The sequence below is a fragment of the Carlito syrichta genome, unplaced genomic scaffold (genome assembly GCF_000164805.1).
Source record: "Carlito syrichta isolate Samal-C Ts95f unplaced genomic scaffold, Tarsius_syrichta-2.0.1 Scaffold315407, whole genome shotgun sequence".
Taxonomy (NCBI): Eukaryota; Metazoa; Chordata; class Mammalia; order Primates; family Tarsiidae; genus Carlito; species Carlito syrichta.
In genome coordinates, this window is record NW_007259503.1 from 1,034,875 (window position 1) to 1,052,523 (window position 17,649).

The 17,649-nt window shown below is 39.5% G+C and overlaps 1 protein-coding gene across 4 annotated transcripts in view; it reads left to right on the plus strand.

The window, feature by feature from the left end:
- The window catches only part of TMEM245 (transmembrane protein 245), a 133,018-nt gene that overhangs the window by 96,399 nt on the left and 18,970 nt on the right, over window positions 1–17,649 (plus strand). For 2 of the 4 annotated variants that reach the window (XM_008072773.2, XM_008072775.2), the window contains one exon: window positions 10,670–11,077. In XM_008072773.2, coding sequence (XP_008070964.1) covers window positions 10,670–10,715 — 46 coding nt within the window. In that variant the 3' untranslated portion in view covers window positions 10,716–11,077. Of the gene's footprint in view, window positions 1–10,669; window positions 11,703–17,649 lie in introns of those variants that run through there. The other 2 variants (XM_008072774.2, XM_021706310.1) reach the window with 2 other exon arrangements.

The following is a 17,649-nucleotide window of genomic DNA, read 5'->3' on the forward strand; positions in this document are numbered from 1 at the left end:
TAAAGAGGCCTCTCCTGGGGTCCTCTGGTTAGCTCCAGGGGAGTGCTATCCTTTCTGTCTGCTGTTCAGCTACCACTCTGGGGATTCCTTAAATTTTTTTCTGTATTGGAACTTTTATTTCTTGTACCCTATATCATTTTCTTTCTTGATTTACTCCCTTTTGGTGGAGCACATCCGCTTCTAGATTTTTGGGGAAAAAATGCATAGGAGACAAATTTTGGGGAACAGTGCATGTCTTAAAAGGCGTTTCCTAATGTCATAATCGATAGCTGGCCTGCATGGAGAATTATATGTTTGAATTTTTTTTCTTTTAAGTTTCTTTATTTCTTTATTGTTTTCTAGCTTCTGGGTAGTTGTTAAAAGCCTGAAGCAATTTTGTTTCCTGATTCTTGTTAATTTCACTGTTTGAAGACCTGTATGATCTTTTTGTTTGTTTTATCTATATTTTTTGTTTTGATGTATTTTATTTTGATACTAACCCTTGTAGACTGGTTATTTTATTTTAAAAAAATCTTTGTGCTATTTTTCTATTTCTTTTTAGCTTTATTTTCTGGGTGATTTCTTCAACATTATCTTGTAACCTTACTATAGATGTTTTCATTTCTGGTGTCGTATTTTTTTTCAGTCTGGTTTATTGAGGTATTTATTTCTGAGAGTAAAATGTACCTTTTTAACTTTCAGGTTTCTATTTTTTTTTTTTTGAGTCAAGGTCTCACTTTGTTGCTCAGGTTGGAGTTCAGTGGCACAGTCATGGCTACATAGCCTCAACTTCCTGAGCTTAAACTACCACACCCGGCTAATTTTTTTTGTTTTGTTTTTTTTGTAGAGATAAGGTCTCACTATGTTGCCCAGGCTGGTCTTGAACTACTGAGCTCATGTAATTCTGCCTCAGCCTCCCAAAGTGCTGGGATGATAGGCCTGAGCCACTGTATCCAGCCAATTTTGTATTTTCTATGTTATATAGCAGATTATACACGTTAGCAGCTCAGACAAAGTGCATTGATTACTTTAAAGTCAACTGATTCAAGACAGTCATTGCACTTGTAAAATCCCTTCAACTTTGCCATACAGGTCGAGCATTCTAAATCTGAGATGCTCCAAAATCAGGAACTTTTAAGTGCCAACATGATGCTCAAAGGAAGTGCTCATTGGAGCATTTTGGATTTCAGATTCTCAGATTTGGGGTGTTTAACTGGCAAGTATAATGCAAATATTCCAAAATCTGAAAAAAATTTGAAACACTTCTGAGTCCCAAGCTTTTCTGATAAGGGACACTAACCTGTATCAATAATATCACAATATCAGGTATTGAAGACTTTTGACTGTTGTTTCATATTAAGAGAGAGACACTCAGAGGCAGTAGGTGGGTTATCATGTGTGTTACCATATTATATCTGGCAGGGCCGTTGCCTTGTGCAATCCTTGATGTCATTTTGGTCCCTTTTTTTGGGCTGGTAAATTCCCCAAAGAAAGGTCTTCTGATCTCCTGGCTAGAGGCTGGAAGCCTGACTGCCAGCATCCTGGAAGCCAGAACGAGGAAAAAGGCTGGACATCATTCAAGATGTAAACATTCACTTAATCTCCCAGTGTCAGTGTGGATCCCCACCCTCATCTCTGCCTGCTGTGCCCTAGTGCAGGGATTCTTTGTTTTACCTTCTCCAGGGGGAAAAAAAAGCTCTAGTTTTCTGCCAAGGAAGGGAGAGGGAAGGGGCAGCTACTTGGCTGGGTGGAGGTGGGATGAGGATATTGAAAGGGTGTTATCTTACTGCTCTTTAAGCAGACTGTAAAGCAGTCTTTCTGTGTTAAGCCCCACCTTCAACTTGACATCCAAAGTTACTTGATGTCACCAATTCCTGGACCTTATGAGGAGTTTTACTGAATAAATCAGATTGTTTCTTGGCTTTTTCCTACTACTGGTTTAGAATTCAACTTTTTAGGATATGCTGTGTCATAGTAGTCCATCTGCTTTTTACTTTTTTTTTTTTTTTTAGTTGGAGTCTCACTCTGTTGCCCAGACTAGAGTCTCACTCTGTTGCCTAGCCTCGACCTGCTGGGCTCCGGTGATCCTTCCACCTCAGCCTTCTGAGTAGCCGGAATTACAGGCATGCGCTACCACGCCCGGCTGATTTTTTGATTTATTGTAGAGATGAGGTCTCGCCAAGTTGCCCAGGCGGGTCTCGAACCCACAGGCTCAGGCAATCCACTCACCTCAGCCTCCCCAAGCATGGGATTACAGGCTGAGCCACCGAGCCTCGCTTTTTTTTTTGAGATAGGGTTTCACTTGCCTCGCAACTTTGGCCTTCTGGTCTCAAGCGATTTTCTTGCCCCAGCCTCCCGAGTAGCTGGGACTACATGTGTGTACCACCATGCCCAGCTAATTTTTAAATTTATTGTAGAGATGCGATCTTGCCAATTTGCCCAGGCTGATCTTGAATCCTGGGCTTAGGCAGTCCTCTTGCCTTGGCCTCCCAAAGTGCTAGATTACAGGCATGAGCCACCACACCCGGCCAATGTGTCATTCTTTAATGGGAAGTTTAAATGACCTCTTAACTAGTAACAAACACAACCCAGGCTAATATTCATTGGGATGTACTATGTGCCAAATCCTGTAATAAGAACTTTATATGTGACATTTTATTTAATCTGTTCAGTGTTTTTATATGAGGTTAGGAACTATTGTTTCCCATGTCTTATGGATGAGGAAATCAAGACATAAAAAGGTTAACTTGTCTACAGTCACATGGCTAATAAGCACATGAACTGGTGTGTTTCATCAAGTACTCCTCCTCTGCCCTTTTCTTCCCTAAACACTCTGGACCCCGGAAAAAACAATTCTTCCCTGTTTCTTAGCTTGGTAACTGTCACCTTCCACTTATACATGCTCTGGTGTTGCTGTCTTCATTACTTCCTGTGTCACCATTCACCATCCTTACCAAGTCCTTTCAGTTTTACCCCAAATTTCCCTTGCCTCTTAATCTCCAGTGTCACCCCCTGGTCTGAGCTGGGTTCTTGGCATTTATCGTGGGACTGCCTCAGCCATGTTAGTCTCCTAGCTTGTTTCTCTTCTTCTGCTCTTACTGTTCTCTACTCTATTCTCCATACCACAGCAAATGTGGTCTTTTCAAAGCACAAGCATATCTGATTGTGATACTCTTACCACAAATGGTTTCTCATCGGTTTTAGGAGAAAGATCAAAGCCTTTGTTGTGGCCCTGTGTGATCTATCCTGTGCCTTCCTCACCAGTCCTTCAGCATTTCCCCCTTTGCTGTCCAAGCTGCAGCCACACTGACTTTCCATCAAGGCCTCAGATAACAGCAGTTGCCATTCAGACTCTGGGCCTTGCCTGCTGCTCTCTTTAGCTGGACAAATCCCCATCTTTCCTTCTTAATGAACTTCTAATCATTCTTCAGATCTCAACTCAAATGTCAGTTCATCAGAGAAGTTCTCCCTGTTCCCAAGATGAGGTTACATCCTTTCTGCTAGTTGAGTGCTTTTATAGAGTGCACCTTGTACTTTTCCTTTGTAGTACAGTTTTCATTTGTATGCTTGATTATTTGTCTTTTCTTTTCCCACTTGACTGTAGTTGCTGTTACTGTAGGAGCCTTATCTATTTTAGTTACTAGTGTATCCACAACATCTGTCAACAGCATTTTGTATTCAGAATGTGCTCACTTCTAGCTGAAGAATGAATGGGCTGTTAGGGATTAGTGTCTACAGAGCCATGAACTCTGAAAGGACCTGGCTTATTTTAGGAACTCTTATGTTGTTACAGTGTGACAACAGAAGACGAATGGTTGCATTTTATTAAGTGGATATACCTCTTAGTTGCACACTGACTGAGAAGACACTTGCTCTAGGCTGTTTCTATGTCCTACTGTCCATCTTCAGACAGATGAATAATCAACCATCCACCTAAGGAAAAATTGTCAGAAGACCTTTCTCTGCTACTCACTGTTGATAGTGGTGAGTGAAGTATTTTGATGGTGATGAATGTAGTGAATACAGTATAACATTGGACTCCCACTTATTTTGGCCTCAATTCAATAGTCAGAACCTTTTACTTCCTCTGATCTCTATTCACTGGGGCTGTTTAGGGAAAGGAGCATAGGGAAGGGCAAAAACAATCCTGTTAATCGTGCATAATTTCTTGATTTGGGGGCAGGATAATCAGACTTGGTTTGGTATACTTATTTCACTTCTACTGAAAACTGAGCATTAGTCTCTGAATTAAAACTCAGAAAAGCCTGTAAGAAGGTAGAAGCACTTCCCTAAAACTCTCCAGGGGTGTTATTCTCCATATTAAAGTTTTCCCTTTGCCCCCTCATAGTGTCACAGGTGACGACTGGAATGTGGTGCTTTAGGAACTCAGCTTTACCCTTCTCTAGGGAGGAGTTATTAGTCACACATTGCTGTTTTTGTAAGAGTTGTCTTAACCTGTATCTTTTGTAATTAAATGCCCAAAGTTCAGTCAAAAGTATCGTTTTATAAATGAAATTATTTGGTAATTAAAGGATAGCATGTCCTACTTTATAGAGCAAGACTTTCTTTTTCCTTTTTGTCTTTGCAGAGTGAGATATGGAGATGTTCTCCCCCCCCAAAATCCCACTCCTGTAAACCTTTATGTTAACCTTAAGAATTTCAGTTGGAGCCAGGCTCGGTGGCTCAACCTGTAGTCCCGTGCTTTGGGAGGCTGAGGTGAGTGGATTGCCTGAACCCGCGGGTTTGAGACCTGCCTGGGCAACTTGGCAAGACCTCATCTCTACAATAAATCAAAAAATCAGCTGGTCATGGTAGTGCATGCCTATAATTCCGGCTACTCGGAAGGCTGAGGTGGAAGGATCGCCGGAGCCCAGTAGGTTGAGGCTGCAGTGGCCGGGGGCGGCCACTGCACTCCAGTCTGGGCGACAGAGTGAGACTCCAACTCAAAAAAAAAAAGAATTTCAGTTGGAGTATATTGCCTGTCATTCCAGTTTAGAATAATGAAATAAAGAGAGCAAACTGGAGTTGGGAAGGGACTTTACTTGACTCATTCTTACTTGAAAATTCCTTGAATCAGTTTGCTCTCTTTATTCCCATGAGTATGACCCACCACTGGGATTTCTTTTGTTTTGTTTTGTTTTACCTCACACCATTTTATTGTGAAAATGCCCATACATACAGCAAAGCTGAATGAATGTTCATAATTGACCTTCCACTTACATTCTAGAATTAACATTTTACTGTACTTGCTTTACAATGTATATTTCCATCTATTTTTCTCCTTTCCCACTCACCAGTCTTCCTTCTTTTCTTTTCTTTTTTTTCATATTTTATTTTAAAGATGGGTACAATTCGGGATTAGGTATACAAATGGACATCATACAGGTAAAGTTTGGGCCTTCCTTTGGTCCCCATTTTGCCTGATTTGAGATCGGGTACCCTTATTGATGTTGTGTTTCCCCCACCCTGGCAGTACCTGCTACTGTCAATCCCTTTCTTATAGTATTATGGTAAATGTTCAGGGTCTGCTTATGAGTGAGAACATGTGGTACTCTGTTCTTTGTTTCTGTGCTAGATCACTGAGTATTATAGGCTCTAAATCCATCTAAGTTGCTGTGAAGTCCATATGTTTGTCCTTCTTTATGGCTATGTAATATTCCATCATGTATACGTACCACATTTTTTTTTTTTATCCAGTCCAGTTTCAATGGGCAGCACAATTGGTTCTTGTTTTTGCTATTGTGAATAATGCTGCAATAAACATGCCCGTACAGGTGTCTTTTTTTGTAGAATAATTTGAGTTTCTCCAGGTATATTCCTAGTAGGCGGATTGCTGGGTGATATGGAAGATGAATTTCTTCTTGCCTCTAGTCCTTCTTCCCTCCAGTCTATTCTCCAAAGTGCAGCTTCTCTAATTTTTAGAGGAAGCATACATATTATGTTGCTCTACTACTTAAAATTCCCACAGTGGCTTTCCCTGGCCTTCAAGATAACATTGAAACATTAATTGACCCATCAGACTTCTCTTGCCTTCTCTCGGTCTACTTCTTGGGATTCATGTCTATGCTACTTGCCTTGCATTTTATTTTCCAGTCATATCGAACTTGTTTTAGTTCCCTGAAGTCACTGTAATCTTTGTTTGTGTTGTGCCTTCTGTAAAGAATACCACCGCTTTCTAGCCAAGTCCTGTACTGCAGTCTGTACTCAAAGTGCTCTTTTTCTGAGAACCATTACTGGAAATCCTTGAACTAGGTAAGAAGTCCTTTGATATGTAGCATCTTGCACTTCTATTATTGGAAAATACATCTTTTATAAATGTATTTAATTCATTGTGTTTCCCACTAGTAGTTGGTAAGCTTTGTCAAGGTGGAAACTATGTATAACTTGTTTACCACTGTCTTACCATTCCTAGCATGACATTTTGGGCATAGAACATGCTCAGTGAAGATTTGGTGTTAATAGGTTAGTGAAACAAAAATCAGATGAGATTAGAAAAGAATTTTCAATGTAACCTTGAGGTTGAGAAAAGAGAATAGGACATAGAAACCCATTTCAAATTTGTTAAAAGAGAGGGAATATGCTTAATAGTGTTGGCATGTGCCCTCTCACAAAGATTTATACCTGTGTGCAGGTGTAGGAAATACACATTCAGCCCGCAGAGTCAGTTAAGTAGATAAAAGTAGTCAGTTAAAACTTTTTATTTTAAGGCACCCAAAATTTATTCTGTATCTCTGGATAGCTAGGAGTCAACAAGTCGTAAGTTACGGAAAGATACAAACATTTGCAGAGGGAATAAGTGAGGGAGTAAAATGAATATGTAAAGGTTACATTGAAACTTTGGGATAAGCAGATCCTGAACCATTTCAAGGAGCAAATACTAGTGAGAAACTATAGTGTATAATTTTAATTGCTCTGAAAGGTGGTATAAAATGTTAACAACAGTTCTCTAGACCCCAGTCACACATGGTCCCATTCTGCATTGCTCATTCTTATATGAGAAATTCTACATGATAATCCCATATAATATAGCTTGGGAAAGAACATTCTGTTTAGCTGGTTTAGAGTAGGACATAAAACATTTTCAGAATAGTGTCAGTGCAAAGTTTTGTCTCCCTAATCCAGAGAGTTATAATTCTATGACCCTTGCTCATTAGTTAGAGCTATGCCTCCTAAATAAGCCAGAAACAAATCATTTTTGTATCTCTAGGTTACAAATTTTGTTTTCTTCCAGATAATTAGAGGTTTGTTCAAGATAAGTGTTACTTCAGTAGGGTTACGCGCGCACACACACATACACACACACACACACACACTCAGCATAATGCCCTACATATCTAGAGATAACATTGAGATGAAATACTCCTAGTAACTGAGAGTTACTAATAGTATTTCATCAAGAGTTTGTGTTACTTTGTTTTTCTTCTAAGTCCTTTTGGAGGCTTTATTGGCCTGTAGGCAAAATTAAATAGTAGGTATAAATTTCAAAGTTACAGCTAAGCTTATTTGTCAACAGAAAGCAGTCACTAGATTAACCACAGTCTTAATCTTATTTCATGCATTCTTTTTTCCTAGATGCAGAAATTTTCATTCATAATTTCGAGGAAATGAACAGTTATAGATTCATACTTGCAGGTATCTTAGAAATTTGGAAAGATGTCAAGGAAACTTGTAGGTTTTAGAAAATGCTTTGTAGATAATAACCAGTTTTGGACTATTGGTTGCAAAGGTTTTCCAGGACTTTCCAGAATTCAGCGGTACCTGAAATTCATATTGTATAGCCAGCTTGGCATTTAGCAAATGTAAAAACAAAAACTTGAGTGAAATTATAAAAAATAGACATGTAGAGCAAGGGTTCATACGGAAGTGGCAGATGATGTCTTTTTTGGACATGTCTGGAGCCATTTTGATTATCACTCTAGTTGGCTAGAGGCCAGGGTGCTGCTAAACATCTTATAATGCACAAAATATCAATAGTGCTCTGACTGAGAAACGCTGATTTTTGGGGTAGATAGATATTAATGCATATAAACATACATGTGCATATACAAATTTTCATTTTGGATGTTTTTCAGAACATACAGATATTTAAGGAAACAAAATGCATTCTAATTCTTAGACTTGTCAGTAAACTGGTTAGTTTAGGCAGGACTCCTTGGCTCGTGCCTATAATCCCAGTACTTTGGGAGGATTGCTCAAGCCTAGGAGTTAACGACCAACCCAATCAACATAGTGAGATCTCGTTTCTACAAAAGAAGAAAAATTTAACCAGTCATAGTGGCTAAGTAGTCCTGACTACTTGAGAGGCTAAGGTGGGAGGATCACTTGAGTCCTAAAGGTCGAGGCTGCAGTGAATTTTGATTGCATCACTACACTCCAGCCTGGATAATAGAGTGAGACTCTCTCAAAACAAAACAAGACTGGTCATGGTGACTCATGTCTGTAATCCTAGCACTTTGGGAGACCGAGGTGGGAGGATTGTTTGAACCCAGGAGTTTGAAACCAGCCTGGGCAACATAGTAAGACCTTGTCTCTTTAAACGATCAGAAAATTAGCCAGTTGTGGTGGCTTGGGCATATAATCCAGCTACACAGGAGGATGAGGCGAGGTGGAAGGATGGCCTGAGTCCAAGAGGTTGAAGCTGTGTTGAATTGTGATTATACCACTGCACTCTAGCCTGGACAACAGAGTGAGGCTCTGACTTTAAACAAAACAAAATGATTGATTTAGACATGCCACACACACATGTCCTTTAAAAACCTTAGGAGCCATAGCCAGGAGGCCTACCTATTTCTCAAAGTTGTTCCTTTGAAAATAGAGCTGTACTAGGTACAAGAGGCTTAGGGCACCATTTTTAAAAGAGCCTTGAGATAACTGAATATCCTTGGATGTAATTTCTTTTTCATGAAATTTTACCTTTGCTTCTCTGAAGTACTTTCTACATTGTGTACTAAAAGGTTAGCCTTTAATTTATCTCTACCCTGTCTGTCTAAGCCTCCTAAATGTTTATATGAACTGAAAGAAGACAAAAGGAGTAAGCAAGGGGGCATGATTGTGGAATTACATTTAAGGTTCAGACTTTTTGCTTTGTGAGTTTTAGGTGAGTGTACTTAATGAAAGCTTTTGCCATTTTTTTGTTTCTACTACTGTGAGCTGTTCCCTGAAGTTTTGTAACATGTACCTTATATTCTATTTTAGCTCTATTTCAAATGAAAAAGTTGAGTAATTTGTTTATAATAACAAATAGTTGGTTATTGGTTTGAAAATAGAATTAGCCTTATTTGGCTATTATAAAAAAAAAAATCTAAGAAGCAACAACAAGCCGGGCTCGGTGGCTCAGCCTGTAATCCCGTGCCTTTGGGAGGCTGAGGTGAGTGGATTGCCAGAGCCCGTGGGTTCGAGACCCACCTGGGCAGCGAGACCTCATCTCTACAATAAATCAAAAAATCAGCCAGGCGTGATAGGTCGAGGCTGCGGTGGCCGGGAGCGGCCACTGCACTCCAGTCTGGGCGACCGAGTGAGACTCCAACTCAAAAAAAAAAAAAAAAAAAAAAGAAGCAACAACATAGTGTAGTGATGTGGCTAAAAGTTAATATAACCTAAAGGTGTTTTGAAAGATGCAAGCATTGTAAAGTCAAACATTTTTCTGTATTCCTCATTTGTGGTATTGGTGTAAAGGAGCAATATAACTTCTATCTAAAAGGATGGTAATAAACGACATTATATCTGTATCATTTAATATAGGTTAGGCTATATTTAATCAAAAAACAAAAATCCACCATCAACAGAATTCACAAGAGCAGTGACTTAAATGAACTAGAAATTTATTTCTCACTTGTTTCACATACATCTGGGTCCAGCCTCTCTGCATCCTGATGGACTACTAGCCTTGCTTTGAGGCCTTTTTGTCTAAGATGGGTGCTTAGGCTCACGTTCATTGATAAATTCTGACCTAGACATCTGGCTGCCAGTATAGATGTAAACTTTGCAAGGTACTCTTCCCAGCTCAGGCATTAAATTATGTTGCAAAGGCAGGCTAACTACAGCAGTCTTGAGACAGGCACTTTGTATATGCAGCAGATCACCTCCATCCAGCCCAGATATTACCTGCCTATTACCAGTATTCCCTTAACTTGTCTGATGTGGTCAGAAACATACAACACAAGGTCACTTGATGAAAAGACCTACCCCATTTCCCCTGTTATGAACTACATCCCAAGAGCTTCGATGCTCTTGTTGGATCTGGCTTCCTGTTTGTTATAAAATGTACCCACTTGGCATTTAGTCTTTGATCCTTTTCTTAGTTTTTTTTCTCTTTAATATCATATCCACTTTCTGGCCAGTATCAAGATAGAAGAACTGAAGAAGATTGTCCTTCTCTTTTAAGGAACTGCCCAGAAATTTCACAACACTTCCACTTATATCTCATTAACCAAAACTTAGTCACCTGGTCCTATGTAGTTTATAGGGAGTCTGGGGAAATAGTTTTTTAGATGGGAGATGATGGATCTAGCAAAAAACTGACGTTCTTGTTACTAAAGAATGAGTGACAACTAGCAGACTTTGAAACAATACTCAGTGAAAATCTTAAGAAAAAATAGCAACTATATAATCTTGTCAGGGCTCTCAAAGACTACAAAAATAAGATGCTGTTATGGTAATTAGCTAATTATTCTATCTTTTCTTCTTTTAGGAGTTTCCGTGACATTTCTGAAGATCTGAAATCTTCAACAGACTGACATGGTTTCCACTGCAGTGATTCTTCTAGGAAGTTCAACCTTGACAGTGAGTTCGGCTCAGCTGTGGCCTTCTGCCCTTTCAGCTGTGCCTAGCAAGCAGCGACCAGGAGAGAAGCAAAAGCCTTCTGGCCTTACATACGAAATGTCCAGACAAGAAAGAACTTGCAGTGAGCTGCTCTGCATTTAAAAACACAGCTTGAGAGTTCAGAACTGTGGTTTGCTCACTTAGATGCTGATGGTTTGAAAAGTTTCGGTTTATACACTGGTACCATGGCTTGAAATTTTCCCACTTTAGTTATCTATATTATTAAACAGGTATTTATAAAGTTATTTTAAGAACTGTAAACTACCTGCTGTTAAAAAAAGACACAGTGTAGTTTTCTCCTGCTTTAAGAGATCTATTCTTAAACTTTTCTAAGACAGTCACTTTTCAATGAACAGGGCTTTCATTTTTGTGTGTAGTTGTATGAACAGGAAAAATGAATCTTCGCACAGTTATCATCCCTCTTTAAGAAAAACTAAATCCTGAGTGCCAGGGTAGCCTGGGTTTGTTTGATGATCATTTGTGTGTTGCAACCATAGGAGACCCAGGGAGGCTGAAACTCTACTTCCCTTCCTTCTGTCTCCAACTCCATTAGTCTGTTGCCAAAATTTTGAAACTTAGCTGACCACATTGAAGTAAAATACTTATTAAGCTGCTGTGAGTGGTAACAATATGATAAAATCCATGCTATCTTTTAAGTTTTTTCTTTCCAAATGTTTTAAGTGAAAAATCTCAGGTGCAGCAGTACTCTGATTTGTTAAATTTATTCCTGTTTCATTATTTGGACTCTGCCAATTAGTTATTAGCAAACTTTCATATTTTTATAGAAGTTTTTTCCATCCCTTAGCACAGTGCCTTGCACATATGACTCTAAATGAATGCCTGTTGAATTGAATTGCAACTTTTAAAATAACTCAGATTTCACAATAGCCAGCATAGTGCTTTACATTTTCCAAAGTCCTTTTGCACATATTCACAACCACTTCACATCAGCTTTCATACAACTTTATATTATTTTACAAAAGTTTTACACCTATGGGGAAGCTAAGATTCAGAAAAGTAACCAACCCAAAGTCATAATGTTTAGTAAGATTTGGCCTCAGATCTTTGACTCCACAGTCTGCAAACTCTGCTATGCTATGGAGTGTTTCTTCTAACATTTTATGCTATTTTCCCAATGTTGTAAAATAGAATAGGTATTGCTTTCCGTTTGTTATAAATGAAGACTTTCCCTATAGTATATGACAGGACTGGGACTGGAACCTAGCTCTTAGCTATGCCCTTTCTACTTTTTAAACAATCATCAGGCCCTTCCTCTGCTTCCAAAGGAACATGGAGGAGAAGAGGGCTCAAAAGAGTCGAAGATTTCATTTTTGGAAAATATTTAAAGTTAGAAATAATTTTTTCTAAAACATCTCACTAAGAACTTCATGATAATTAGTTGAAAGTTATTCTTATACTACTTAAGAAAAACCTCATCTAGAAAAAGATGACTGTTTTTATGTAGTAGACTACATGCATATCTCTTACTTCTATTATGAATCCTTCAGCAATTATTGCTATTCCACTAAGATTTGGTCACCAAGTCATTCTTTAGTCTGTTATTTAGCCATTCATTTGATAAAACAGTTATTGAAAGTTTGCTAAACTTTAGGCTCCATGCCAAGGATTGTACAGGGTGCTGTAGGAGATCACTCATAAGAAGGCCTCTTGTTCCTTATATCTTAGCCAGATCATGTGGAATACTGAATTTAAACTTTTTACATTAAAAGGTTAAATAAAGAAATCAGGTTTGTTTTTCTTAATTATATACTGGCGAATTTATAGCTGTAATTGGCACATATTCCTAAGAGGCAAATGTTATACACAATGAGTTACTGTATGAATACAAAATGTTTTAGTTGTATAAAGTGATAGTGCAAAAAAACTACACTTGAGCTAATGTTTGGCCATTGCTGGGATAATTAGTATGATTACCAGGTACTTAGAGGGCACTAAGAAAATAGTTTCAAGCTACCAAAATTAGTAGCAGTGATATAATATCACCCTGAACTATCAGTAGCAGAGGTACCCCAGAGTGTTACACAGTCCTGATCATGAAGCTGGAACTGCCTCATTGCTACAGTGACAGTGTAAGGACTAGGAAAGTCCACTAGCTGGGCAGGTCTTAGAACCCTCAGAACCAGAGAGAAACATCCCAACATGCTTCCTCAGATACAGCGAGAAGGTTTTGTTTTGTGTGTTGTTTTTTCTTTTGTATTTTGTTTCTTGAGTTTTGGAGTCTTCTCTGTTGTCCGGGCTGGAGTGCAAATGGCATGCTCACAGACATTGCTGCCTTCACCTGCTAGGCTCAGGCGATCCTTCCACCTTAGCCTTCCAAGTATCTGGAACTATAGGCTCACGCCACCATACCTGGCTAATTTTTTAAACATTTATTATAGATACAAAGTCTTGCAAAGTTGTCCAGCTTAGTCTTAAATCCCTGGGTTCAGGCAGTTCTCTTGCCCTTGCCTCTCAAAGTTTTGGGCTTAAAGGTACGTGCCAGTCCTAGTTATTATTAAAATGTCAAGGTTTCCTAACACCCTCTTCTGTGATAGGTGGTTAACTGGCAGAGTTTTCCCTTGACTTCAGAGACTAGTGTGGTTTGACCTGTATCAGTGGAAAGATAGATACCCAAGATGTGTAACGTGGAGACTCTGTATTGAAACAAACTCTGTAATGTTTGGAAATGGTAACTGCTTATTCCAGTTAAAGGGCTACTAAGTGTTTTGTAGAGGTCTTCCAGCTATCCTTGGTCTTAACATGAACCATTGTGACCTATCAGGACTTCCTGTACCTCTAGTTCCCATTTTACTTATATTAGCACCCCAGTATTGTCACTACTGTGTCACTACTGGACTAAAAATACTTAAATTCAGGCCATGAGTGGTTAGATTAGAGCAAAGTAATTTAGGTGAGCTATCTAGAGCTTTCAACCTCAGGGTTTATAGGAAAAATCCCTAAGGACTTCCCATACTCTAGCCTTGATTTTGCATTCTCCTCTGAGGGGTCTTCCAATATCCTTACAAGTGTATTACAGTAGGACTTTGAGGGTACATTTCACAGTGGAAGTTAACTTCTGGCAACACATTTCCAAAAGCTAGTTCTAGCTAAAGACAGGCACTTTTTTTTAAAACTAATTTTTAGTCTTTAAACATTTTATCATCAAAATGTATTCATTGTATTAGCTTATTGATTATTCAGAAGCTGCAAAAAATACACATGATATTTGAAGCCAAGAAAATTATAAGACAAGATGTTCTTTCTGTCTACTAGAAAGAACTAGTCATACTCTTTCTACTAGTTATAAAAATTCTGTTCTAGAATGGGCCTTATAATGATTAGGTTAAATGATCCTACCATTTTGTAGAGAAACAAATTCATAGATTTAAGTGGCTTGTCTGACACACATATACAACTAGTTAGTAACAGACATAAAAGTAAAATAGAGTTCTTTTTTCTCTCACTCCATTGTTCTGCTTCTCTTTCCTTTTCCTCATGGTTGAGCAGCTTTTGGCAAAATATGTTCTTTATAGTAGTAGTTCCAAGAGATGTTAATAGATATTGTAAGAGGAAAAAAAGTGTGTTGGGGGAGGGGATTCCATGGCCAATTAAAATTGAAGAATGCTGAGTTTGTTTCCTTTCCATAAGACTTCCAAGAGTTTTTAACATGCTATTACACATTGTGAATTTATAAGAGGACACAAAGACTGTTTGACCTTAGACTGTGCCTCCTCCTCTGTTTTTCAGAGCATCTCATAGGACTCAAAGGACTCTGAGGGTCCTTTGGGAAATATGACTCTCAATTGAGTTCACAGTTCTTTTAGAAGACATCCCTAATAGAAATGGAAATACTGGCAAATCTATTACTGTGGTACCATGTAATTTGTAATAAGTTTTGAAGTTTAGTGAGATACTAGAAAGGATTTTTCCATTTAGAGCTATACTTAAGGTATAGAGATTCTTTTCCACCTATGGTGTGTAAAATCAGTATTTGTGCTTAATTTTGCAAGTTTTTCAAGGATCAGTTAATGTGCAAATACAGTGGTGACAATGATATTACATTTTAATAATGCTTTTGTATAGCATTTTATAGTTTTCAGACATGTTTTGTAACAGTCCTGTAAGATAGGCAGTATTATCCTCATTGTATAGGTGAGGCATTGGAGGTTCTGAAAGGTTTTTGGTGATTTTTCCCCTAAGTTTATACCACAAAATAATGGAGCCAGAATTCAGTTGCAGAACTTCTGACTCCAAGTCCAGAGTTCTTTACTCCATAGCTGGTTTCTTTCTTTTCCTCTACCTTTATATTTTCCAATGAAAAGTCTGGAAGCAAATCTTAATAGTTTTGGTTTATTATCAAGTACCATTTCATCTTTATTACAGTGACTCAGAAGATGTAACTCTCATTGTAGTTATCCTAAAGAAAACCCTTCTTTGTCCTTTGCAGTGCCACTTATTTAGGTGACTGGAGTGTATTTCATATACTATTTGATTTTGAACCAGGATTGGATATATAGTTGTAATTGTTTATGCAGCTCTTCAAAAATGTATCTCTGCATTTTCAGGCAAAGGAGAGATGGCTTGAAAAGAAAAAAAGATTATTCAGATGCTACAATAAATATTATTTATTCTCACATGCTGTTTCTTAGCTTTAACTTGCATTGACAACCTATGATGTAACTTCTTTGCAAATGTAAAATATTTATATTTTGAAATAAAATTACAAGTGTTGGAGGAATTTAGTGGTAAACTTAGTCTTTTATCTGTCGAGAAGCTTGATCTTTAGTGAAACCAAACTTTCATGAATACATCCGTCTCTTAGGGCTTTATGTCTTGTCTTTTCCTTTGGCACCATTGCCTACACTGCATTTTTATAAAGTACATCAGTTTTGTAAGGGAAGGTGTGTCTGGGGAGTGGACGCTGGGCACCTTAAAGAGGTTGAAGGGGGCCGGGCACGGTGGCTCAGGCCTGTAATCCCAGCACTTTGGGAGGCCGAGGTGAGGGGATTGTCCGAGCCCACAGGTTTGAGAACAGCCTGGGCAATTTGGAGACACCTTATCTCTATAATAAAAAAATTAGCCGGGTGTGGTAGCACGCACCTGTAGTTCTGGCTACTTGGAAGACTGAGGTGGAAGGATCGCCTGAGCCCAGCAGGTCGACGTTGGGTTGGCATGAGCGTGCCACTGCACTCCAACCTGGGTGACGGAGTGAGACTCCAACTTAAAGAAAAAAAAAGAGGTTTAAGGGCCCTCAGTGCACAGGGGAAGGTGGTCTTGTGGTAGGTAAGGAAATGGTGAGGTATGTGATTGAGGGGTGAGAATTGAAAGAAAAGAAAGTTGGGTTAAGGACCTGTGCTTGTTGAAAAAAAAGAAGCCTAAGCGTAGCTGTCTTCAATATACCTGTCTTTCAGAGATACCTGTGCAGCACTGGTAGACCAAGCTGAACAGACAGGTGGAAGCACTGCAAAGCACATTCCAACATTACTTGGAAAAGAGTTCTCTGACGCCTCAGGTTGATGTTATCCAGCTCATCAACTGACATTATGGAAGGAGAAATGACCCACGCCAAGCTCTAAGGGTGGGCCAGCTGTAAGGGTAGACTAGCTTTTTGCTCTGATAGGTTTTCATTGGTAGATAGGGTAGTTCACAAAACATTTCTTCATGCTTAAGCCTAGAACTGTGCATGATTCTGACAGTTCCCTTTGGGCTTTGCTCTTGGAAGCCTTAAGTTAAGTAAGGAGCATTCAGTTCTCCCTTCCTTCACTGTGCTCTCTACGCTCAGGGTTGTGCTTACAGAACTGATTCTTAGCCCTCCCACTGAATTCAGTCAGAAAAATATACTAATATATACTTTTCATGCAGTAATCAGTTACTAAGAAACTGCTCTACCTGGAACTAGGAAAAAATAATTTTAAATTAAAAGTAATAGTACTGAGCAGTACACAAAGCCTTTTCATTTTTTATTTCCTTTTGAAGAGTAACCCTAAACAGTCTGAAAGATACTCTAACTTCTTCCCGAATGTCCAGAAGCTCCTTAAGTGATTGCATTATTAAATGTTTCACATGCAATTCAGCTCAAAGTATGTGTGAGAAATACACAAAAGATGAGCACAGGCTGGGCACGGTAGCATGCCTGTAATACCAGCACTTTCAGAGGCCAAGGCAGGAGGGTTGCTTGAGCCCAGGAGTTCAAGACCAGCCTGGGCAACTTAACAAGACCTCGTCTCCACAAAAAATTTTAAGAAATTAGCCAGGCGCGGGGGCATGCGCCTATGGTCCCAGCTACTGGGGGAGGCTGAGGCTGAAGAATTGCCTGAGCCCAAGAGGTCGAGGCTGCAGTGAGCCCTGATCGTGCCACTGCACTCCAGCCTAGGAGGCAGGATGAGACTCTGACTTAAAAAAAAAAAAAAGACAAGCTGGGTGTAGGGGAAATGGGACCTTCCGGGAGACGACCCAGAGCAGATCACAGAAAAGATTCGAAGCCCCGTCCCAGGGCAGAAGCACCTCTCTACAAACGACTGTTTCTGCTTTACCAGTTTCAAAACCTAGCGCAGCTTCCAGAAATCTTTGAGGGAATTCAGAATTGACTTAGGAAGAGTCACCTATCGGGAGGACAAGAAGCTTTGCTGGAGACGGTTGTCCTTGTCCGGGTAAAAGGCCAAGTGGCCGTGAGAGGCGCTCAGGTGTTTTGTTTCTCTTCGCAGGCCGGGCTGGAGGTGCTGCAAATCCCTCGAAGAAGTCTGTGGAGAAATAGGGTCGGGGCAAGAAATAGGGTCAGGAGGCGGGGTCTTGCGGGGGTGGGACCCGGACCTGCGAGCGGGGCTGCGGAGAGCAGACCCTAGACTTGAG